Source organism: Peromyscus californicus, unplaced genomic scaffold (assembly GCF_007827085.1).
Source record: "Peromyscus californicus insignis strain IS unplaced genomic scaffold, ASM782708v3 Scaffold_9__1_contigs__length_137607984, whole genome shotgun sequence".
NCBI classification, from domain to species: domain Eukaryota; kingdom Metazoa; phylum Chordata; class Mammalia; order Rodentia; family Cricetidae; genus Peromyscus; species Peromyscus californicus.
This window is the reverse complement of record NW_026294617.1, coordinates 79,955,809-79,981,538: the sequence shown is the minus strand read 5'-3', so window position 1 is coordinate 79,981,538 and position 25,730 is coordinate 79,955,809. Positions and strand designations below refer to the sequence as shown.

General features: G+C 43.5%; 1 protein-coding gene and 1 long non-coding RNA gene across 2 annotated transcripts in view; one reads left to right on the top strand and one right to left on the bottom strand.

The window, feature by feature from the left end:
• Positions 1–5,781: 5,781 nt before the first annotated feature.
• On the bottom strand, positions 5,782–11,396 carry Nhlh2 (nescient helix-loop-helix 2). Its single transcript, XM_052731414.1, has 3 exons — positions 10,086–11,396; positions 9,370–9,685; positions 5,782–7,792 (listed from the first exon to the last, which is right to left on the bottom strand). Exon 3 carries the CDS (start codon positions 7,782–7,784, stop codon positions 7,377–7,379), a length of 408 nt encoding a protein of 135 aa, XP_052587374.1. The 5' UTR covers positions 7,785–7,792; positions 9,370–9,685; positions 10,086–11,396; the 3' UTR covers positions 5,782–7,376.
• Positions 7,792–25,730, top strand: part of LOC128106096 (uncharacterized) — a 66,196-nt gene continuing 48,257 nt past the window's right edge. Inside the window, exon 1 of the long non-coding RNA XR_008216598.1 lies at positions 7,792–8,214. This is a non-coding gene — a long non-coding RNA (uncharacterized LOC128106096). The remainder of the gene's footprint in view (positions 8,215–25,730) is intronic.

Here is a 25,730-nt window from a genome sequence, read left to right as displayed (position 1 = left end):
AGAAGGTCCTAGACTCTAGAACCTAGAGAGACCCTCTTCCCCACATCTATAACTATACCATCTTTGCTGTGATGTAAGAGGCTCCTGACTGTGTCCCCCCTCCCCCAAAACCTTTGGATAGCTTTCCAGAATGATCGGCAAGATGAAAACTTTCCTTTTAGACCCTGAAGTACTTAGCAAAATTAAACAGAAAATCCCAACAGTGTTTTTCTCTGTTTATTACCTCATGAATATTTTACTGTTAAGTCCCATTTAAAAAAAAAGTCACTTTACCAAAAGACCTAAAATGCTGAGGTTTTTAACATGTACAAAACATGTTCCAAGTGCTTTACATGAACTAATTCACTCTCCTAAACATACTGCCATCTAGCTATCATATCACTGGGGCTGGAGAGACGGCTCAGTGGCTAAGAGAACTGGCTGCTCTTCCAGAGGACCTGAGTTTGGTTCCTGGCAACCACATCGGGTGGCTTACAACCACCTGTAACTCCAGCTCTAGGGGATCTGATGCCCTCTTCTGGCACCTGCACTCACATGCACATATATACACATAGATTAATTAATTAATAATTTTTAAACTATTTAATTTTTTTAAATATTAGATATCATATCCCACACTCCCATTTTACAGATGGAGAAACTAGGGCATAGAATTAGGTCATTTGGTCAAAGCCATGCCCAGTTGCAGGAGAGATTTGCAATGAACCTGCTTTGCCAGCAACCACACTGCCTCCTCGGCTGTAAGTCCAGCCACAGCACCCACAGGAAGAAAAAACATAAAAAGGGAAAAAGCAGAGGTCGGGTAGAGTGGAATGAAGCTGTCAGAAATGTAGGTGATTTCAAATGTCTGCATTACAGCAGATTCCACGGTTCCCTGTTAACCATCATGTTTTCCCTCAGAGTACAGGGATGGTTTTTGTAGAGTTCATAATGTGTTACATGCGTGTGGACACAGTTGGTGGAGATCACAAGTCACTGGTACATTCACGCATTAATACGAACTTTAGGGACTGGAGAGATGGCTCTATGATTAAGAGTTCTACTGCTCCTTGAGTGGATTAGAGTTTGCTTTCCAGCACACATGTTCAGTGACTCACAACCAACTATAAAGGTGACTTGACGAGGGGTGGTGGGTGGGGGTGTTGGCGTCCTCCTCCTGGCCTCTGCAAGCACTGCATTCATTGTGCATGCCTACACACATATGCATAAACATAATTTTAAATTTAAAATATAAAATAGATTTATCTCCTTCCGTACAGCTTCCTAGGCAAGTAGAAATACAAAGACGCTGGCCACAGATAACACTCACTGAGTACATCTTATGTCTTGCTATCCTGGGAAACTGTACACTATTCCAGGGAAACCTCACACACATCTGAGACACTGCATGTATCGTCTTATCCTTGAAAACATGGGCCTTAAGAGGGGTTGGGGACATAGTCAATGACTAAGTCACAGGCAGTATCTGAACTTGACTCTAGGGTCTTGGCATCTCATCTGCAGGGATGAGAGAAAAATGAATTCTCATATAATAAAGTGGGTATGTGGGACCCAAAGAACAGAGCAATGGATGCTGCCCAAAGACATGGAGGAAAACACCAGCAGAGTATGTCTGTGTAAACTGAATCACAGTGGAGGTGCAAAAGCCCGGGTTAGGAAGGACCAGGTGTGCCAGGCTGTGTGTGTGTGTGTGTGTGTGTGTGTGTGTGTGTGTGTGTGTGTGTAGATCTGGGTTTCGCAGCAACGTTTAACCTCAAGAATGACTGAAGACCATGCCAGCAAGAGTCTAGAATGAAGTGAAGTATTTCTATGCTTAGAGCGTGAACTGAATCTCATTTCCCTCTTGAGAAGGCACTGAGAGGTTCTGGGTAACAGAATGGCATGCTAATTTTCAAAGGAGGTTCTGGGGCCAGTGTGAGAATGAGGGTAGGGGGTCCCTAGGTGAGGTATATGGGTGAGAAGATGAGACATCAGAATGGAACATCAAAGCCAGAGACAATACCAGGTTGACTGCAAACTTCCCCCTAGGGTTGGTCCAGGGGTGGCTCACAAAGTAAAAAAGAAGGTTCCCATTCCTCCAGCCCCATGTTAGGACATGCTTGGCTTGGCTAACAACATAGCCCTGCTTTGGCTTCCACTCATCCATCCTGTAGAGGAAACAGCCTTGGTTATTACAGGCCCTGCCCTCCCCAGGTGCCACCTGAGCTGAGGCATCTCTTAAGTGCATGGATGGACACTGTCTGTACAGGGGTCAAGGGGCAGGTACGCCTATAGCATGGCCACTCTGATATCAATGAACAGTCGTAGAATGTGACAAGTTAAGGATGGACCTGTTAGTCAACTGTCAAAGGTGACTTCATGAGTTGGGCAAGTTGTCTAACTGCTTTAGGCTTCAGTTTCTAGTCTGTTAAATGGAAATGATGGCCGGGCGTGGTGGCGCACGCCTTTAATCCCAGCACTCGGGAGGCAGAGGCAGGCGGATCTCTGTGAGTTCGAGGCCAGCCTGGTCTCCAAAGCCAGTTCCAGGAAAGACGCAAAGCTACACCGTCTCGAAAACAAAACAAAACAAAACAAAAACAAAAACAAAAAAAAATAAATGGAAATGATGAAAGTTATCTACCTTGTCGAGTGGTGGAAATGGCATGAAGTAATGCATGTGCAATGCCACTCTTGGTGTGTACAGAGTCTCCACACTTAACATGCAACCCATGGATATCTCAACCAGTATTAATAATAATAAAAAAAGAGACGTCCATTTTAAGCTGGGAAAGGGGGCTGGCCAGACATGCTCTCAAGCTGGCTGCCAAATGGGAAGAAAACGGATATGATGGACCACAGCAAGGGTGCTACAGAAGTCCCAGAAGCACGGGGGCTAGGTACTTACCTCCCGTGCCGTGTGGGGACACGTGCTCACAGGACGGGGCTGTAAGCGGGGTTCATGAGTGACTGACTGCTCCTTGCTCCCTTCCTTTGACATTTCCACCTCTCCCTGGTCCTTTATGCTGTAGGGAAGCACCTGTTAGGCTCCAGTTAACCAGCTACAGGAGAGCAAAATCCACTGTGAGGTTCTTGTCAAAGAGGGGAGAAGATGGCCTCTGGATGACAGAGCCCATACCCAGCGCACGGACGTCTAGCCATTGTAGCACTGTTCTCAACCTTGTTGTTGTTTGTTTGTTTTGTTTTTTTTCATCAAAGCTTGGTCCCTAGAACCCACTGAGAGAGATATGAGATAGTCTTTGGTGTCGTCTTTAGGACCAGCTTTGAATAAACCTGTTTCCTCCTACCAGTTGTCTTTCAGATTTTCTGTAGAGCTGGCCACCAGTGGTAGGACTTCTGATTCCAGCAGGTCTTGGAGAAGGTTCCTAGCCTGGAATTGTTCCCTGCCCTGCCCCAGCCTCCCAACCTCCCCATCCAACCTGACTCTTTGTATTCTATATCACTTCCTCTCCTGAGCCTGCCCTTCCTTTCCCACTCTACCCTACCACACACACTCTCCCCCGTGGCACAACCTTGGCTCTCTCTCTCTCTGGAAGGAATATGGTTTAAGCCCAGCACTTTTACACCTTACTTGTGAAAGTCTATGGGCAGTGATAGGAGTTGGGGAGAAGTCTCTCTGACGGGGTGGAGAGCAGCAAAGCCCAGCAGGCCACTGGGCCGCTGAAGCAGAGAGGAGACAAGAGAAGCAGGAGGAGGCGATGATCTACAGCCATGCCTAGAGAGGCAGGCTGGGTGGGGGACAAGGCTGGGTGGGGCCAGCTGGGAAAGGTGGGTAAGAAAGCAGTCAGCTGGTCCTTGTGACAACCTTCCCTTGGGGCACTTTGGAACACTGTGTAGCTTAAGTTTGGACTGTTTTCATGACATGACAAGAAATTGAAAGACCATGAGAAGTGTCTGTGGCAGCCACTGTGGGAGCTGGTCAAGTAGAACTGTGTCTCTGTGCAAGGTCACAAGGCCTTCCTGGGGCAAACACTGCCCACCACCACACCTCCACTGCCCCCTTCCATCCTCCTCCGCTTTACAGTTCTTCCCAGCATTTAGTGTCCTTCAAAATCAATGGTTTAATCATTGGTTGTCAGTGTCCTGTTTGGCATTGTCTAATTTGATGTCAATTTTTAGGATCTGGGACATTTCCTGGCACACAGTATGTCCTCAGTAAATACTGGTCAAAGTGAGAGTGAGTTACTTCAGTGTCATTATTCTGAGAATCCTCTCTCAGTCCTCCTCATCCCCGAGATGCTGAGTCCTCGCTACTTTCAAGGGATAAGCCTGTCACCCTCTGCTCTAGTGAGAGTCACAGTGCTTTGTCTCTCTCTGGAGGATTTGAAACGGCCTGGTAAAGATCCTCTTCTGGGACCATGTTGGTTGTGTGCCTGGGGATGTTGCCCTTTGCCCTATTTCAAGGGCAAGCATGCATTTGGTCCCAGGAACTGAGTGACTAGGTCCCTCCTGGGTGTGAAGGGGAGGGCTGGGTTGGTCAGTCAGATTTCAACTCATTTGATCAGGACAAACCTGTGGAAGGTCTCCAGAGGTTGGAGGTTGACTTAGCATAGGAGCATTTACTAGAGAGACATGCTATGAAGACTGGGAGCTGTCGCCTCCTCCCTCTCCCTAGAGAAGCGCCCAGCTACAACAGTGTCACAGACCACGAGTGTCTTCGCTGCTCAGAGACTGAACAGCCACTGCTGCTGTGGCCAAGACCTTGTCCAGAGAGAAGCGAAAGGAAGATGCTGTTCTTTTTGATCCCCTGTGTAGGAAATGCTTTCCTCCCACACACCTCCAGACAGAAGAGCACGACGCCTTGCTTGCTAAGTACTGGTGAAACTTACTACAAGAAACCTGGGAGAGAAACGAAAACACTGTGAGCCCGCAGACAGCATGGACATAAACCAAGAATCCATATAATCCCTCTTTCATATGGAAACCAGACATTTGGGTGATACAGTCCACGATAGTCTAAATGAGCAAGTACATACAGGAATATGGTTATAAGCTGTGCATGGGTTCTGCTTATACAGTATTTCATGTTTTATGCCAGATACAGGATTTTGTAGATGACATTTTTCCTATTTAAGGTTGTTTTTAGGCCACTTCTCATTGCAAGTGTGTCATGTGCTGAATGTGGGGACCGATTTAGATGTTTCAATAACATATACCTTGTGCTTAAATGCCTGGAGGGAAAACTATCACAAGAGTCTGCTCACTGACTTCTTCTTTTCAAAGAGGGTCTCATGTAGCCCAGGCTGGCCTTAAATTCACTACATAGCTGAGGATGACCTTGACTCCTGGCTCTCCCATCTCCACGTCTCAGGTACTGGGATTATGGGTGTGAACTACCATGCCCAGTTTTTCCCTGCTACTTAATGTAGGCCCCTTCTTGGCCCTGAGCTTTCCCAAGAGCTTGGGTTAGAGAGTTACAAAATTTCCTATTAAAGGAAAAAAAGACATTTATCATCTGTGTAATGTTTTTACATACACCGCCCAGCTTTTCCTCATGGACATGACATGATCTATATCATCCCAGGCTGTGCTGTATCCAAATTTATCAAACCGTCAAACATTCCAGCCTCTGAATATATATGTACACACACACACACACACACACACACACACACACACACACACACACACACACACACGCACACACTGCTTTGTTCTTGTTTTGTTTTACTAATTCCTTTCTGAGGAATTGAGTTCATTAAGACATTTCACGCTCAGCCAGCATGTTCGATTTCTAGACAGATGCTTAAAATAAAGAGGAGGAGTTTTATCTGATACCTTTATTTATATGCAAAACAGCGCACCAGTCATGAGATATGAAAACTCGTCAGGTAGAAACCAGGTTATATCTATTTTCACTACAAAATATTGCATTATATAAAGCAACAGAGACACAAAAAAACCCTGAAAAAGACTAAAATCTTTGGATAGCAGATGTGTTTTTTTTTTTCTTTCTCCCTTGTCTCTAAAATACACTTCTTGCTTTAAAGAGTTTCACAGCTGAGAACATGAAACATTTCCAGGTCACAGACTTTTCTTTTTGGTTGTCACAGAGGAAAGTAATTCTGAATTCTTTTTTCTTTTTTTTTAGGAAAATAATGTAATTTCCTAAAATCATCCCACACACAAATGTCACACACGCACACACAAGAAGCTATTCTCCTTATAAACAGTTTGTAAAGTACTTTTCAGACGAAACTACAGGCAAGAATAACAACACTTAACTTTTTATAAAACTATAGTAGTGAAGGGCTAGTGTTGCTGATCTCACACCAAAACAACCAACTTCTTAATATATAAAATATGCTTAGAAACAAGGGGAAGTGGGGACTCTCTTATACAAGTGCAATATAATCAGAAAAAAAGAGGAAAGAACACAAGATAATCTCAACAAACACATAAAAAGTTAGACGCAATTATTTCACGGGGGAAAAGTGTAAACACTTGACTATAAATAAATTGGCACAGAGTATCCAAAGTAAAATTATCACCACTCTGAAAAATAAATGTCTTGAAAAAAATACTCTACTCCTTCTAACATAAATAAAAATAGGTTGTCTTTTTTCTAACTGCATCTATGGGTCCACATGTTAAGGTCACAATTAGATGGGGTGTTTTTGGATATTTAAAGGGGCACTTTGCCCGAAAAAGCAATCAGATGTTAAATCTTCCATTTAAATATGGATTTTTCTATCTACTTTAGTGTCCTATCTTGGGGATAAAGTCTCACCAAACTCAAATCCTCCCACAGTGTGTCTGTCTCTTCTGAATGCATCTTTTTTTTTAACAACACCAAAAATTCAGAATTTTATCTGTATTCGAATGTGATTTTTCATTTGACAAGGTAACAAAAAGTTTGCTGGGACACCTTTCTGTGTCTTAATCTCTATATGGAAGAGATTTTCATCTTTTCTTTCTCCCCAAAGGTTTGGTGATTTCTTAGTTAGAAAAATCCCGGATAGTCAGAGTCTGAAGCTATCAGCCTGGGTTAAGCATCTGCCCTCAATCTTTTAAAACATGAAGATGTATGGGATATAAATATAGGGGAACGCAGAGCCTCCAGTGGGTTACCGCAACCACCCTTAAGGGGATCGATCCTAATACACTGAGGAGAGCCCCCGGAGCAACTCACCCTAGGTGCCTCCAGAAGGTTCTTCCAGCCAGGAAAATACCCTTGCAAGCCCCAGGTCTTTCTGTCCAACCCCACCTCCCAGGCTCAGAAACATTCCTCTGTTTGCCTTGCAGGCCAGAGAGAACAGACTGCAAGCTTTTCCCCGCGTTCAGGTGTCTGTGGGCGACCCTCAGGCCTGGCAGTCCGGGTGTGTCGCCTTTGGCGGACCAGACACCGGGACCGGCGGCCTCCCGCGGCGTCCCCCTCCCTACACGTCCAGGACGTGGTTGAGATAGGAGATGTAGCAGATGGCCAGGCGCAGGATCTCGATCTTGGAGAGCTTCTTGTCCGGGGGCAGCGTGGGCAGCAGTTTGCGGAGCTCGGCGAAGGCCAGGTTGAAGGCCTCCACGCGGATGCGCTCGCGGGTGGCGTGGGCCGAGCGGTACTTGGCCGTGGCGCGCCGGCGGCGGCGCTTCTCCTCGCGGCTCAGCTGCTGCGGGTGCGGGTAGAGCGCGGCTCGGCTGCCGCCCTTGCCGTCGCCGTCGGCCTCCTCCACCGGCTCCAGGTCCGACACGCTGCCCAGCACCTTGGCGTCTGCGCCGCCCAGAGACTCCGGGTCCGAGTGCGTCGAGCTGGGGTGATCTGAGTCGGCGGCTTGGTCCGGACTCAGCATCATTTTGGAGGCTGATGGGGAGTCAGAAAGTCAGTCAATAAAAGGAATCTGACTCTTCATTTGCAATGAGGGGTGGCGGGCGAGGGCGTAGCAAGCCTGGACTCCTAGAGGGCCCGTGTCCCCGGGTCCCCCCCTCGCACCAGGCCCACTCGCGTGGGGAGGCAAGGCTGGGAGAGGAGCCGGCACCAGAGCGCATCCTGAAGCCCACACCAAAGCCTGCGGGTGGCCGAAACAGCCAATGGCCCTGAGGTTGGAGAACGATTGTGGGCCTGCGGGACCGGCTGGCGTCTTGTGCCTCCTCTGGCCCAACATCAGCTGCTCTATCCCGCCCCCTTGTTCCGTCCCCTTCCCAGACACACGAAAGATCTCGATGGATGGATGTATCTGGGTTTGAATGGAGATGCGGAGTGTGCTTCCCGCCCGAGGGCCTCGGGTAAGGCAGCTGGAGACTCCCAGCGCCTACGGGTCTGGGCTGCGGGCGAACCCCATCCCGCAACCTAGGCGGGGCACAGAAAGGCTTCCGTGCCCCCCCCCCCCCGCGTTTCTTCGAAATAATAGAGAAATGACCGAACACATGTGTTCGGTCCTTTCAAAAGAAAATTGACTCCTCGGCCCTCACACGCTCCCGGAGCACCATCTGTCACGCAGACTGCCACACACATTGGGGACCTAGGGACGTGGATCACACAATGCCCGGCAGTCTGCCGACCTCCTCCCGGGAGAACGCCGGCGGCCAGGTCGCTCTGGGCGGAGAGGCTGGGGAGGGCAGGGAAGGGATGGACTCCGAGGCGCGGGTGCGGGACGCCCCGGGTGCAAGCTGCATCTCTGCGGGTAAAGTTCGTGAGCTCCCGGGACCCGAGCCCGGCAGCGCACCGCTGGCCCCGGGAGGCCTGGCGGCGGCCCGACTCTGCGCTCGCCCTCCTGGAAAAACCACCTCCTGCCGGGCTTTCGGGCGCCTGGAGGAAGGGCCCCGGCCCCGCGCCTTCGGGAACCGCTGGACTTGTGGGGCATCGGGGGCCGGCGGGTGGAGACAGGCACCTGCCCGAGCTGAGCGCTTGGGCCTCGGCCTCCAGGAGGGACAACCTGGCTGCGACTTCTGGTCCTCGGCCTAGGCTCCGAACAGGTTGTGAGTTAGAGCTCGCTCCAGAGAAACAAAAGCCACGGGATGTGGGTTCGGCTCCTGGCCGTGTTCTCTGGCGCAGGAGCGAACTGAGCTGGGAAACAGCCATCCGTGCAAGGAAAACCGATCCTCAAAATAACAATAAATGATCCAAACGAACCGCATGCGATCCCCTACGGGCTTTTCTCTACGTTTATAAGTGAAACAACTCGCACCTACGCAGTTGGCATGAAGGGACAGAAACACACGGGGAGGGGGAAAAAATCACAACAAACCACGACATAGTTACAGATCGGACAAAAAGTTCCCAGGTTGTCCTCCACGCGTTTAAATTCTCAGGATATTTGAATAGTCATAAATAGTATTTCTCGTGGGCATTCCTGTCTATGACTATGAGTGGGGATGCATCTATAAAACGCAGTATAAATCAACTTAATTTCAAGAAAAAGAGATGCAAAGATGTCTTACCTTGCAAAAGCCCAGTCGACAATCTTTTCGCCAATCTTTTAGAGTTAAAATTCCAGGGAACAAGGAGGAGAGATTCTGGTAAATATTAAAAGCAGCCAATATTTATTACATCTACAGATGAAAAAGCGGCTGTCATCTCGCCGACTGCCACAGCGAGCGACGGTGTCTTAGGAGGTGGGTGGTATGGTTGCTCGCTTAGTTGATAGATTGAAAACGCCTGCTCCTTTTAATTGTTCTTAAACATTTCGGAAAATTCGTTGTTGATCTTTTTAAGTCGGAAGTGTTGAAGTCTCGCGCTTACCCCCTTCCTAGGGCTCTATAAATAACAAAAGAGATGCGGAGATAAACACAATCACATCAAAGGGCTGATTCCTCCACTTTCTAATAGCAGAATAATCAATAAGAAAGATGGTTAAGATAAAATTCCATTCCTTGAGGACTCCTTCCCTTCCTTTAATCGGGCTGGGGCAAACCTGGGAAGCGCAGGCAGGGATGGATGTGGTTCAGAAGTGATTTCTTTTTTTCTTCAAGATAATGCTTTGTTCAGCCGGTGTCTCCCCCGTTCCCAGGAACACAATACAGTAACTAGGGGCTAAGGTTGCCTGTCTTGGTCCTCATTGACTTATATGTTGCATACACAGACAGCTATTTCCCAGTTTCAAAGTCTTTCAAGGCTTGGTTACACCCCCTCCCTTCCCACTCCCTCCTCTCTTTACCTGGTAGTAAAAAATATATATACTCAGTAGCTTGGAGATGCTTGAGAAAGCTGGGTGAGATGCGAAGGTCTTCTAGAGTACCACTGCCCGGGAAGCAGAGAAAGGAGAGGTTGGGAGAGCCAGAGCGAAGAGGCAGCTGCCTGTGTGGCTTCTTGGCTCTTCTGGTACCAATTGATTTCGCCTGGAGATGGTGGAAGAGATAAAGGCTTAAGAAGGGGGATGGAATTTTTTTCCCCCTAAATTGATATTTAATGGGAAATCCTATTGGACAGAAATCTGGACATGAGTCACTTAATTGGACTTGACATCTGTCACAGTGTGGGAGTTTTCACAGCCCAAATATTTTAGCAGATCAGATTCCCACTGAATCTGTGCCATAAAATATAGCAGTTGAAAGCAGTCCATGATGGAAACCATAGCGTCTAAACAGTGTTTAGCCACACAGGCGATTTCTTGTTTTCAGATTATTGATGCACTATTTAAGTGCAAGTAAACACTATATGAACATGGAAAATTCCTCTGGCATTTCGTAAGCTAGCATATTTTATCGATGGTTAGGAAAACAGTTGTGGAAACATATACTATATAAGCTACTGTAATTAAGGTGAAATATTCAGATAGGCAATGCTAACATTTATTAGAGCTGACAAGTCTTTTAAAAGACACTTTAATCATGATTATGAAGAGTATTGATATTTTGGAGAAATGTTCTACTATGATACTAACTTATTAATAGATGGTTTTTAAAGATTTTTAACACATTAGCTTAAATTGTTGGTAGAATTAGGAACAGAACTCAGGTGGTTAGGGACCACTAGATAAGATGATTGTACTTTTTTAGTTACACTTCTTTTTCTCTCCACACATTTATTCATTTGTGCATTGTTTGACTTAAAATATGACAGACTCTGTGTGTGTGTGTGTGTGTGTGTGTGTGTGTGTGTGTGTGTGTGTGTGAATTATTGTATTTCATTCTTGCCCATCTTAACATGTGAGTGGATATATTTACCTGGTGGCAGTGTTTTATGCTAAGATACAAGCACTAATTATCCTAGCATGTAATGCCTTTGCCTTATATGACCTCCAGCCCTGAATTTACATGTTTTACAAAAATAAGGGAAATCTACTGCTAGTCACTATCAATTGCATATTATTTGCTATTAATTACATACTGCCACTGACACCATCAGTTATATCTTCTCCTTTCTTTCCTTCTTTCTCTCTTTTCGGTATTTTATACAAGGTCTCACTTTGCAGCCCTGGCTAGCCTAAACCATGAAGACCAGACTGCTCTCAAATTCATAGAGATATGCTTGCCTCTGCTTCCTGGATGTTGGCATTAAAGGCACGTGCCATACCCAGCTTTTTTTTTAAATTGGTCAAGCTTAAAGGAAGTGAGAGAATTATAGTTATATTCCTGCCTTCCTCTTCCTGGGGGAATGTTTGTGGAGAGGAGAGTCTTCCCTTTCTCTTCATAATCACCTTTGTCCTATAAAGAGGTATTCTCCTCAGGGGAGGGGTTTGGAGCTAACCACCTAGAGAGTGGCCCTCTGGGTTCCTCATGGCTGTGATATATACTGTTTACCTTTGTTCACATAAGCTCTGGGAGGGTCATGGGCCAGAACAGGCAGGATAGAGGGAGAGTAGGGAATCAGTCCAAGGAATATGGCACCAGTTCCGTTCAGCCACCCCTGCTCGGCCCAAGCATATCCCCAAGTGGAGGCAGAAGCCAGCCTCAAGCAGATGGCAATGGAAACAGGTGAGTAGATAAGTCCTGCCTCTGCAGGCTGGTAGGGGTGGGGAGCGAAGACATGGGGAGAAGGGAGGCTTCCCAGCCTAGCTAGCGGCAGCCAACACTAAGCACTAACAGGACAGAAGTGCACACACAGATGCGCACCTTCAGCTACCTGTGCCTCCTCGTCATCCAGCACTCGGACAAGCTGTCTGGCTCAATTAGACATTTGGGCAGATGGATTGAAAACTGGGGTGGGTTTTGTCCCCTGAGCTCTAGAAAGCACAGCTGTTAGGGTAAGTGTCCAGTGTCCCTGGTCACCCTACTGTTGGGAGCTGGATGGAGAAAGGAAGTTCAAGCCATAGCTGGCCTGATCCTGCTGTGGTGTGTGTGAATTCAGGCCAGTTCTCCTTTATAGCCAGCCCATTGATGACCTGCACATTCACAAATTAGTACATGATTAAGGCTGGGTAGAAACACTTCAGATCTGTACACAGCTATGCCTAGACACAGCATTATGGACACAGACCATAGATTCACACACACACATGCATTTTTTCTTATGGGAAAGCTCCCATCTCCCTCCCCTTTGTCTTTTCTAAGACATCCATGCACAGATGGACCCTCCTCTCAGATCCCCTTTGGAGACTATATACTATGCACTATGGTTCTTGGTTTCCATATCCATGTCTCCCACTAGGCTAGAACATTTCCAGTAAAAGTCTGTAGCTCATTTCTTCACCTCTCATATCTGACCTTGACACATTATATGTGCTCAGTTCATTTATAGGGAGTAACTTCCTGTGGACAGAGTTTCCCAAGAAACTGGTAATGAAGCCACTTCCACCCACAGATGCCCAGCCTTCCATTTTGATGATTTCTGTTCTTGAAAGTGAGGGTAATACCCACCTTTCTCCCTGCACCAGCTTGCTGTGACACTCAATGGATGTGTAAGTATCTGAAAAAACACTAAGCACCTCGCAAATTAGGGTACCCTAAAGTGTAGAAATAATATTAAATAATGTTAAAGTAAGCAGGAGATGGTAAGTGGAGATTTTAAGAGCCAGGTTTCCTGGCCATTGCAGGCTAGCTGTGTAACTTCTACTGACTAGGAGTTACTTAGCCCTTCTGGACCCCAGTTTTCTAATCTGTAAAGCGAGAATAATGAACATACAGTATGCTATGGTATAATGTTATTTTACATCTCTCTTTTTCCCAAAAAGATCAAAATAATACACATGGTGCTAGAGAGGTGACTCTGGGGTTAAAAGCATGTACTAGTCTTGCAAACGACTGGAGTTTGGTTCCCAGTCTCCATGTTGGACAGTCAATAATGACCTGAAACTCCAGTTCCAGGGCGATGAGACACCTCTGGCCTCCATATGGGCACCTGCATTCACATGCACATACCTACACACACTCAATTAAAAATAAAATAAAGCCGGGCGGTGGTGGCGCACGCCTTTAATCCCAGCACTCGGGAGGCAGAGCCAGGTGGATCTCTGTGAGTTCGAGGCCAGCCTGGACTACCAAGTGAGTTCCAGGAAAGGCGCAAAGCTACACAGAGAAACCCTGTCTCGAAAAACAAAAAAAAAAAAAAAATAAAAATAAAAAATAAAATAAATCCTTAATAAAAGATAATATATGTGAAAGACTTAAATTGTTGAATGTACTTAATAATGTTAATAGTATAAGCACATTCAATATATATATGTATATACATTGCATAGAAATACTAATATATCTGAATATACCACCAGATTGTGTGTGCGTGTGCGTGTGTGTGTGTGTGTGTGTGTGTGTGTGTCCACAGCTCGGTGGCTGACCCACAGTGAATACTGTTCCAGCATTAGACCATAGATGTAAGACTTCTCATACATTAACTTTTCCCCTCTTCACCAGACAGCTAAGAAATAGGTTCTGCTGCCATAGGATGCGGAAAAAGATGGTGATTTCCTCAAGGCCACATGGCTAGTAACTCACAGGGCTGAGATTTAGATTGGGGTTGGGGATGAGAAAGGCACTCACCACCAAGGCTGACCATCGGAGTTGGATCCCTTGAACCCATGTTGTAGAAGAGAATCAACTCCAGAAAGTTGTCTTCTGACCCCCACATGCACACCATGGCACGCAGGCATGTGTATGTACACACACACACACACACACACACACACACACACACACACACACACATGAAGTAAGTGAACAAATGTACAAATAAGACATATTCAGGTGATCTATATTCAGAAACTCGACCCTCACCCACCATGTACTGCTCCTGTGACCCTGTGCGCTGTGCCAATACCCCATGCAGGAGAATTATGCACCACATGAAGTGTGTGAGCTGTACACAAACCAAACTTAGTAACCACCCTTTGCCTATAGCTGTAATGAATAGTCCATGTGCCTTTAAATACTTCATTCATATCTATTAATATTACTGAGCCAGATAAGACACAAAGATTTAAAAATTAGTTTTACTTCTATTAGAAATCTGTCTTCAATTTATTTTCTTAAAATTTGTACAAATCTGCAAAAGGTTTGAGTGTATATAATTAGTATTTGTATATGAATCAGTAATAAACTCTATACATGTATAACATGTGATTTAATATAATTTATTTGTATTATATTTAATCACAGATGTACAAAAGACATTTTAAAAATGAGAAACAATGTAATAATATGTATGGAACAACTGATTTGATTTATAAATATGAAGACATGTGCTCAAGATATTGGTGGTACATGCTCTTGAGAGCAATGGTCTTTTCAGTCATTGTTTAACCCTTTATGATGAAGCGATTTGATGATCTGCTTTTAATCTGTTTATTGTATCCCAATCCAGTGTTTATGGTTGGCATGGGAGAGAGAAGTGTAACACAAAAGTTACCACACAAAATAATACTGCCAACTATGAGAGGTGGCTGGCAAGTCTTCTAAACTATGTGTCTATCAAATATCAAGTCTGGGGCTGGAGAGACGGCTCAGCAGTTAAGAGCGTGCAGTGCTCTTACAGAAGACCTGAGTTAAGTTCCCAGCACCCATGTTAGGCAGCTCACAACTGCCTGTGACTCCAGGAGATCTGATGCCTTCTTCTGGTCTTCTCAGGCACCTGTACTAACTTACACATACCCGTGCACAGACACACACATATACGCATAATCTAAATAGTAATTTTAAAAATCAAGTTTATATGCTATAAATGTATGTAATTTTTCTTTGTAAATGTAAAGATAGTGATAAAATGAAATTCAAACTAAAAGTCCTGCAACTGTTGAATGGATAAACCCCACGTGACATATCATACATTGGAACGTCACTTCATAATACCGTGGAACACAATTCTGGTGTGTGTTGCAGCATGGATGTGCCTCAGCAACAGGCTGAGTGAAACTAGACACAAAGACCCCATGCAGTATTAGCCCTTTCAGATGAAGTCTCCATTATAGACTGGCCCCATAGAGAAATAGAATGAAATACTGGTTGCACAGGGCAAGTGTGGGAGGCACAGGAACATAACGACTGATGAGCACATCTTCACGGGGCATGAGGAATTGCTCTACAATTTGATTTTAGTAGTGATGTCAAAACTCTCTTTAAATATGCAAAAACAGTGAGTTGTGTACATTATGGTGTTACTTATGTCTTGGTAAAACTGTTAGAAATTCAAAGGTGAGGGCTGGAGAGATGGCTCAGTGGTTAAGAACACTGGCTGCTCTTCCAGAGGACCTTGGTTCAATTCCCAGCATCCACATGGAGGCTCACAACTGTCTGTAATTCTAGTCCTAGGTGACCTGATGTCCTCTTCTAGCCCCTTTCAGTATAAGGTACACATGTGTACATAGACATACATGCAGGCAAAACATCCAAACAAAATAAAAATGAAAAAGGAAATTCAGAAGATGAAACACATCATTCTTGTATCACAGTCTACTATTTCTATATCAGTGTTTACTCTCCTGCCTATTAAATAATTCTCTTTATTGTCACTTAATTGCTTGGTTTCATATGGTGAGGATTGTATTATTATACTTTGATTTGTTTATTTGCACTTTTCTTTTCTTCAAAGGGATAAAAGAGTCTTATATTCATACAGCCGTTGAAACGCACCATCCCCATGGTCTGAACAGTGGCAGGGTGCAGCCAGCTGCAACAAGAAGACATATGCATCTTCTAGCACTTTTAGTTCTTGGGTGTAGTTCACTCCTTGCATTGGGAGGGGGAGGACAGTGATTTGCAGGAAGGTAATCACTTCTAACATTGAAAAGCTCGCTTAAAACATTCTAAAAAATTATATAGACCGATATCATGCCATTAGTAGTAATCACAGGGACAGAATTAAAACTTTTCATGGGGCTGGTGAGATTCTCAGTCGTTGAGAGTGCTTGCTGCTCTTCCTGAGAATCTGAGTTCAGCATCTAGCATGCACATCAGGTGGCCCGCAACCTCCTGTAACTTCAGTTCTAGGGGATATCATGCCCTCTTCTGGCCTCCGTGGGTATTGCAATACAGTAATGTAGATGCTCATGCACATACATACAATTGAAAATATAAATCTTTAGAAGAAAATCCTTTTGTGACAAAAACATGCCTATAAGCATATACCGTAGTGGTAGGACCTAACTACCTATTTATCTTCACTAAAAACACACTATTAAGTGTTTTTAATCTTTCATCAACAGTCAAATATGCAGTATTGTGGAAGATCTTTTTTTATTACAGAATAAAGTACGTGTTCTAAGACAAACTTTTCTGAAGATTCTGTCCACTATTCATTTATCTCCATTATAATTTCCATTTTCTATCTTATTTATCAAATATGCCAAGGTTTTGTTGAACTTCAGCAAGTAGGTTCTCTTTTAATCTAAATTAGGTGTTCTTCTTACAAATGGGTTTTTAAAACCCCCAAAACGATTGGTTTGGAAGTTTTGTAGCAGTTTAGAAATTTAGTTGTTAGCTTCTGAGTGTGGTGAGTGTTCAGAAGTAGATGTTAATGTAAGACACATTTCCATGATTCGAGACAGAGAATCACACAACAGAAAGTCTTCAGTAATTTCTTCTTAATGTGACTCCCCAGGGACCCAAATTTCTTCTATACATTGCTGTTTAAGCCAGTAAAACATACACTTAGAGATATACACTGAGCATGTACGCAATTTCAAATTGTGCAAGTGGCTGAGGAGTGGCATTGTCACCGAAGACAAAGAAATTCGACACATTTGTTTTAGAGCCGAGCAAGGCTGTAAGCATTTCAGTTCATACAGCCTTCCACACTGGGCAGTGGTGGCACACACCTTTAGTCCCAGCCCTTGGGAGGCAGAGGCAGGCGGATCTCAGGACAGCCAGGGCTATAGGGAGAGACCCTGCCTCAAGCAAACGACACCCCCTCACCCCTCAAAATCATAAAAATCAAGTAGTACCCTTCTTTGTGTATAGTACAAACTCAGTCTTTCCCATTTCATTTACTCGAAGTCAGCTATATTTCAATGTTTTAAAGTTGGTTTTATTTTATTTGTGTGTGCTTATGGATATGTGTGCATGACCGCAGCTGCTGGTGGAGGTCGGAGACATCAGATCCCCTCCGCGCTAGAATTACAGGCAGTTCTTAACCCCTGGCACGCATCCTGGCAACTGAACTCGGGTCCTCTGCAAACACTCACTCTTCACTATCTTTCTCTCTAGTCCCAGTCTAATGTTTTTTTTTTAATTTTATAAACTTTATTACTAAATGAAACCTTGTAAATAAATAAAAATATCACACACACAAATTAGCCAGACTGTAAATCATACAACTTGATGAACTTCTCTACAGTTAGAATTAGGATTCAGAACAGAAGTTGTAGGGCTGGAGAAATGGCTCAGTGGGCAAGTGTACTGGCTGCTCTTCCAGAGGAACCAGGTTCAATTCCCAGTACCCACACAGTGGCTCACAACTGTCTGTTACTGCAGTTCCAGAGTATCTGAGGCCTCCTTCTGGCCTCCATGGGGATTGCATGCACATAGTGTACATATATACAGCCATACATATAAACATAAAGAAAAAATAGAACTGTGAAGCTTCGCCTTAAATCTTACACTTTTTATAATCTATCATCAAATATAATTATATACTTATCTACCACAAAACCAAAAAAATGCATGACTGAATTATAAAAACAATTAGCTTTTTATCCTCTCTCTCTCTCTTTTTTTTTTTTCTCGAGACAGGGTTTCTCTGAGTAGCTTTGCTCCTTTCCTGGAACTCGCTTGGTAGCCCAGGCTGGCCTCAAACTCATAGAGATCTACCTGCCTCTGCCTCCCAAGTGCTGGGATTAAAGGCGTGTGCCACCACCGCCTGGCTTATCCTCTCTCTTAACTGGTGTTCATCACCTGCATTCAGTCTTTCCTCATTCCCTTACATTTAGCCTTTCTAGCTTTCTTTCCTGCATTTTATATTGAACCCACAGGTACATTTGCTTGCATTTATTATCATGGGCTAGATTCCACATATGCAAAACAATAAATGGTTTATTTCTTTCTAGGATTGTGCAGGACCACACTAAGTTTGCTAGACATGTGGGTCCATTAGTTATTCATTTATTATTATTATTATTTGATAGACTTATACCATATAGATGAAGCAAATTTTTAATATATTCACAAATTAGTAGACATTAGGTGACTTCTGGTTCTTGATATTATGAATGTAGCTAATAGAACTTGTGTAACCATACCTATACATGGTTTTTTTTTTTTTTTTTGGTTTTTTTTTTTTTTTGGTTTTTCGAGACAGGGTTTCTCTGTGTAGCTTTGCGCCTTTCCTGGAACTCACTTGGTAGCCCAGGCTGGCCTCGAACTCACAGAGATCCGCATACATGTATTTTTAAGGTATGCACATTCCATTCTTGTGATTAAATGACTAGGAGTGAGGATGCTGGATTGTACAGTGAATGTTTGTTTAATAAGAAACTTCCAGAATTTTACAAAGTAGCTGTGCATTTTGTATTTCTACCAACACTGAGTTGCTCCATGTTTTCAGTAACATTTATGATTAGCTTAAAAAATTATTTTAGGTACTGGAGAGGTGGTTCAGTTGTTAAGAGGGTATACTATTCTTACAGAAGAACTGAATTTTGTTCCCAGTACCCACATCCAGTGGCTCACCCCACCCAGTAACTCCATCTCTAGGTGATCTGGTGCCCTCTTCTGGATCCCATGGGCATCTGCACTCAAATGCACATACCCACACATACAATTAAAAACAAATCCTTAAGGAGCTGGAGAGATGGTTCAGAAGTTAAGAGTACTTGTTGCTCTTGCAAAGGACCTGGGTTTGAATCCCAGCACCGACATGGTGACTCAAAGGATCTGTGACTTCATTTCCAGGGGATCCAACAGGCACACATGTGGTGCACATACATGCGTGCAGATAAAACATTAATACACATCAATTTAAATAATTTAACCTAAAATTTTTTTAAATGTTTAAAATTTTATTTGACTCCATTCTAATAGTCATCTAATAGTATGTCACTGTGATTTTATTTTGGCCTTACCCCTTTTTCAGCCTTGATGGGGGATGATACTTATTTTTTTAAAAATCCTCCATGAATTTCACATAATAAGATTTGATGTGACTGTACAGTCTTGGTACTTCCCTCCATTCAAAAGAGTAAACTTATCTGCCGACCTCTGTAATCTGCACCCTACATGCTCCATCTTCTTCACCCCACAAGAAGCCACAGGTCTTGCTGTCACTAGATCCTATTGTGTGCTTTAGAGTTTTGTATGAACACAATCAGGTAACATGTTCCCCTTTATTTGTCTGCCTTCTTTTACATGGTTCTCGTTTTGAGAATCAGCCATTCATCAGCACTCTGTTCATTTTTATTGCTCAGAAGTAGTCTTTTTATCCTTTCCACGGCTCTTCCTTTTATTTGTAGATTGGAGCGTCCATTTGGCAACCCGTTCTCTGGTCTGAAGCACTTCCATTAACATCATTGCAGGCTAAGTCGGTTGGCATGGGATTTTCTTACCTATTGTTTTTCTGAAAATGTCTTGGCTTTCATTTTTAAAGGATGTGCTCTGGCTGTGGAAGTCCAAGTTGGCAGCTGCTGTCATGTTTCTCTGGCATCAGGGAAAAGATGTTCAATGATTTATTTATTTATCGGTACATGCAGTTTCTAATGAGAAGTCTGTTCTGTCCCTAACTTTATTCTATATATAACATTTTTCTCCTTCCTTCTCATCTGACTTCAAAATTTTAAATTTCTTTGATACATTTATCGTGTGTGTGTGTGTGTGTGTGTGTGTGTGTGTGTGTGTGTGTGTGTGTGTATTCATGTCTGTAAGGGCATGCTCCTAATGAAATAAGGACCTTTACTAGGCCCCATTGCCCATTAAAGACACCCTGAGGATCAGTACTTCAATCACAATAGATTGTGTACACTAGCTGTACACAAATGGCAGTGTGCCGAGGCTTAGGTCAATATTAATGCTGGGAAATGACTGATATAAGGCAGCTTTTGTGCAGTGTTGATTCATCCTAGTCAGGAATTGAATTAGGTTTGGGTTTTGTTGCTATGATTACCAACAATGTAGTACAGGTTTCAGATTCCAGCTAGCTCCATTTGGTAAGGCAGGGCACTGTGGTAGCTCACGTCGTGTGACTGAAAGGAGATAGGTGGAGTGAGTCAGCACCCACAGACTTCCTTTGCTACTTCTTTTTTTTCTGAAACAAGGTTTCTCTGTATAGCCCAGGCTGTCCTGTAACTCCCTTTGTAGACCAGGTTGGCCTCAAATTCAGAGATTCCCCTGTCTCTGCTTCCTGAGTGCTGGGATTAAAGCCATGCACCACCATTGCCTGGTGGCATGACAGGGTCTCACTATGTAGCCTTGGCTGGTCTAGAGCTCATGATGTAGTCCAAGCTGGCCTCAGACTCATAAAGATCTGCCTGCCTCTATTTTCTGAATGCTAGGATATTGGTCTAAATATTAAGGCAACTCCACGTAGTTAAAAGGGAGGTTTATTTTGTGGGGTAACTTACAAGTGAAGGGATAGGTAATAGGGTCTGGGAAAGGTGAAGTGCAGTCCGGCGGTGTTCGCTGGAGAACTCTGCTCGGTCTACCTCCAGCGTCTAGTGTAGCTAGAGTTTTCCTGCCTGGCCCACATTCAGGACAAATCTCTGTCACCTGCCAGTCCCACAGCCACTCAGACCCAACCAAGTAAACACAGAGATTTATATTGCTTACAAACTGTATGGCCGTGACAGGCTTCTTGCTAACTGTTCTTATAGCTTAAATTAATCCATTTCTATTAATCTATACCTTGCCATGTGGCTCGTGGCTTACTGGCATCTTCACATGCTGTTTGTCATCGTGGCGGCTGGCAGTGTCTCTCTGACTCAGCCTTCCACTTCCCAGCTTTATTCTCCTCCTTGTACCGCCTATACTTCCTGCCTAGCCAATGGGCAATCAGTGTTTTATTTATTGACTAATCAGCAACACATTTGCAATACAGACCATCCCACAGCAGTCTAGGATCTAGGAACCAAGAGAACCTGCCTGTCCAGATCTTGGGTCTTCAGGGGTCCTCTCTCAGCTCCACCTTGTAGGCGTGACAGTTACTGAAGCCTCAATGGGGGTGGTACTTCCAGGTCAAAGCTGGAACGACTACCCACTGCATCTCCCCCTTTTGTCTAAATAAAAAGGTTCTAACCTAATACAAGACTATATATAATAGGAATGATTATCAAATATTGTCCAGGAGTAATAAAGGATAATGGCCTAGATAAGATGGAACTACAACCAACGCAAACAATGTCAAACAAGAAACACATACTAAAATCCAGAGAAGTCTAGAGCGTAGGTAAATGGCATGTTACAAAGATCATTCCAAAAGGTGTCCTATCCTAAAAAACCTAAATCTAATACTTAATATGTTCTATCTAAGATATTATATATATACTAAGTTGTAACTATAACTGCTAGTCTTCAATCTCATCAAAGACCTGAGAAGGAATATAATGATACCTGAGAAATGGAAGATGAATGTAAGCAATTTTTGGGAGTCTTGCAAGAGTAGACAGAGACAGCTGTCAGCCTGGACAGTCACCTAATGTTTCTCAGTATTGTTGGTGTATTCAAATTGGCTACAGGCCTAGAGTATCTGACAGACCCATTTTTAGAAGCAGGAATTCTGAAAGACCATCTTACCCTGTCTTGGCAGAGTTCAGTAGTCACTATTCCTTGTGTCTCGCTTGTCCAGAAAGGACAGCATTGCATTTGTACCGTCAGCAGTCGAGGCAAGGGCAGTTTTTTGCCCAATAGGCCATTTTGTGCCAAGAAGACAAACTTCCAAATGGAAATGTCTTAGAAGCCCAACATTCTCTCGGGATCAAATTGGTGCTGCCAGGAGCAATTGTGTCTCACGTCAACAGAATTCTAAGTTATTTAAATGCCATATTCTCTAGGTCCATGAAGTGTTTGAAGATTACCTGTCAATCCGACCTATGTATCTGTAAATCTGGATTACCTAACTAACCTAACTATAGAGATGACAAGCATAGGTGACTATAAATCTATAAGTCTTATCTACCTAAATAATCTAAGGACTAAGGCTTCATGTAAACAAAGTAAACAGTCTATAAGCAAATGTACGGTAAAAGGACGATGACTTCAAAATTCTGACAATACACAGAATATCTTTAACAGAGGTAGGAATGTATAGTGCAATAGGCAATATGACAATAATCCTAAATATATATCAATATACAAAATATCCTAAACAGAGGTAGAACATACATAAAGTATGACAGATATAAATTTACATTTGTATCAGTATACAAATATTTCAAATAAGAGTAGAAATATATGTACATTATAACAAATATACTTCTGTATTTGTATCAATATACCAAGCATTTAGAGCTGTTGTATGGCATAGGGAGATTGTATGCTCATCATAACTGGCTTGTACATTCCTGTCAGCGAATCATCCCTCACCAAGTATTTGATCTTGGGAGATCTCAAAACCTCTGAGTTTACCTTGTTGTTTTAAATTTCTTGTCTCTTTTCTCAACCAGCTTTTCCACTGTAACTGCTGGCTATATTCTAGAACAGCTGAAATTAACTGATGCCAATCATCTGGAATGATTCTATGTGAGGTAGACCACAAATTTAACATCTGCCTTACGTATGTGGAGTGTATCCCATATGTAACTATCACTTCCTTTATATTTTTAAAGTCCCTTGTTGAAATTGGTTGTAATGTATATGTCATATATGGCTTAGGGTGTGTGTCATCTGTTGGCTTCTCATGGATGATGACAGGATAAGCCATTGTATGAGAGCCATTTGGAGATGTTACAACCTCTATGGTCTTGCCCTTCCCCTTATTAGGTCCCTTGTCATGTTTACTGAGAGTTTCTTCCAAGGCTTGCAAATGAGCACCTAGGGTCTGTTCTAGGGAGTGAACCTCCTCTCTTGCAAGGAATTCCAGATTTGTCATGGAATCATGGAAGTTTTTATATTCTTCTGAAACACATGATTCCATGGACCTTATCAATTAATGACAATCTTTCTTTTTTATATAGTGTCTGAGTAGCCACAACTTCACTCTGGAGAGTTAGTGTTCTATCCATTAAACATTTATATTTATTATCAATAAAATCAATTTGGGGTATACATTTATTATTAATGGACTGGAGTTCTTGAATTAAGTTGGCAGATTCCAAACTAAGAAGCCTGTTTTGTAAATCCTGGTTAGCAGATTCCAGAGAAAGAATCTTTTTATGTAAACTTTCATTGTTATCTTTTAAAGCCTGTATCAGTCCCAATAATAACTCATCTTTGTTCTTATTATTAAACCAGTATTTGAACACTGTGTGAATTATTACAATAAATGCCAAAATGGTACAGGCCAGATACGCCTTAGGAAGGTCGTATATTTCCAGGAAAATGTCATTCATTATACAGGCAAAAAAGTTTTAAAATTCTTATGAATTTTAAAATATGCCAGCCATATTACAAGAATTACTCAAAATTTGTTAGTCAGTTTTAAGGTGTAAAATTATCAAGTACTTTTACTTGAAATAAAACACTGGCTTGTCTATCTTACCTTCCTTTCAGTGGTTTTGGGGGTGTAGTAGCGCTTTTTAGCCAGCAGGAGGTGCTGATATAACTCCAAAGCAGGTCCTGCTGAAGGCTTTGGCTGGTGGCAGCTGCTGGCAGGAGCGGAGAAGGCAGAGAGCCAACACTCAGGGAGGAGAGGGAATGGCTCACTCACAGCTGTTTTTCACTGGTCTGGGGGCTAAGCTTGCCGGGGAACTGAGACGGGACTTAGCTGCTCCCTTTTTTGGGAATGGAACCATGTAGGTGTTCCCTGGTTATGAGGAACTCTGCAGGCTGAGGGTGGGAGCCACCCAGGCCTTTTGAATTTGCCCCATGTTGGGCGCCAGATATTGGTTTAAATATTAAGGCAACTCTATGTAGTTAAAAGGGAGGTTTATTTTGTGGGGTAACTTACAAGTGAAGGGATAGGTAACAGGGTCTGGGAAAGGTGAAGCGCAGTCCAGCGGTGTTCTCTGGAGAACTCTGCTTGGTCTACCTCCAGCATTCAGGATCCAGGAACCAAGAGAGCCCACCCATCCAGATCTTGGGTCTTCAGGGGTCCTCTCTTGGCTCCGCCTTGTAGGTGTGACAGTTACTGAAGCCTCAATGGGGGTGGTACTTCCGGGTCAAAGCTGGAATGGCTACCCACTACACCAGGATTAAAGGCATACATTGCCACACTCAAGCTCCTCCTACTTTTGCATCAACTTGACTAAGTTTTAGACTTTAAATATTCAATGAAACTTATGAAGTTATTTTGTAGATGGGATCAAAGTCCAAACAAGTGGTTTTTAAGTAAAATATATTATCCGGGGGGGGGGGGGGGGGGGGGCTGGGGGAAGGTGAGGGGGACGGGAGGGGGGGAGAACAAGGGAATCCGTGGCTGATATGTAGAACTGAATTGTATTGCAAAATAAATATATATATATATATATATATATATATATATATATATATATATATTATCCTGTATAATTAGTGTAGGCCTGACTCCATAATTTCAGAGGATTTAAGATGAGAAAGAAGCTTCCTGTAAGAGAAAGAAATTCTTCCTGTGGCTAGCAGCTTCATCCCAAGTCCCAGCCTGTCCTCCTGATAACCTGACCTGAGGATTTTGAAGGATGGAAAGTTGTATGCAGGTGGGGCGGGGGTGGGGGGTGGGGGTGGCGTTCTATTTATAGAAACCCATTATAATTTATATTTATGCTCTTAAAGTAATAGAAATAATTTTAAGTCTCTTATTTAAAAGCTTTCCAAAACAGGGGCATTCAGTGCATTTTGGAATCAGAGATCTTCAATATTAAAACCCATTGCATCCTGCTTAGTTTGCAAGGCAAGGTGGACGAAAAGAAATGGCGTTATGATAGCCAAACTTCAATAAAACCAGCATGTGTAGGCATGCCATGTGATGCCTCTTGTGTTTGGATCGACATCATCTATGGGCATCCGCTCACTTAGGACAGTCTTTGAAGCCAAGGGCCACCAGCTGGGGACTATCTCAGTCCCCCGCCCCCAAATAATCAGATCAACAACAGCAACAATAAACGGGACACACTGAGTTGAAAGGCAGAATGGTCACGAAATGTTAAATAAAGTCCCAAGAAAATAATCCACCATATTCTAGGAAGATTTAAAAGAATCTTTCCATTATTGACAAAAATAGTTGTAAGGTGTTAGGGTGTGTGTGTGTGTGTGTGTGTGTGTGTGTGTGTGTGTGTGTGTGAGAGAGAGAGAGAGAGAGAGAGAGAGAGAGAGAGAGAGAGAGAGAGAGATTACACAGCTAGAGGAGGAGGCCAAGCTTCCTCTAGTGCTCTGCACCT

Bases quoted from the DNA above. Each gene is read 5' to 3' on its own strand.
- Nhlh2 (XM_052731414.1), bottom strand. From the start codon at position 7,784: ATGATGCTGAGTCCGGACCAAGCCGCCGACTCAGATCACCCCAGCTCG.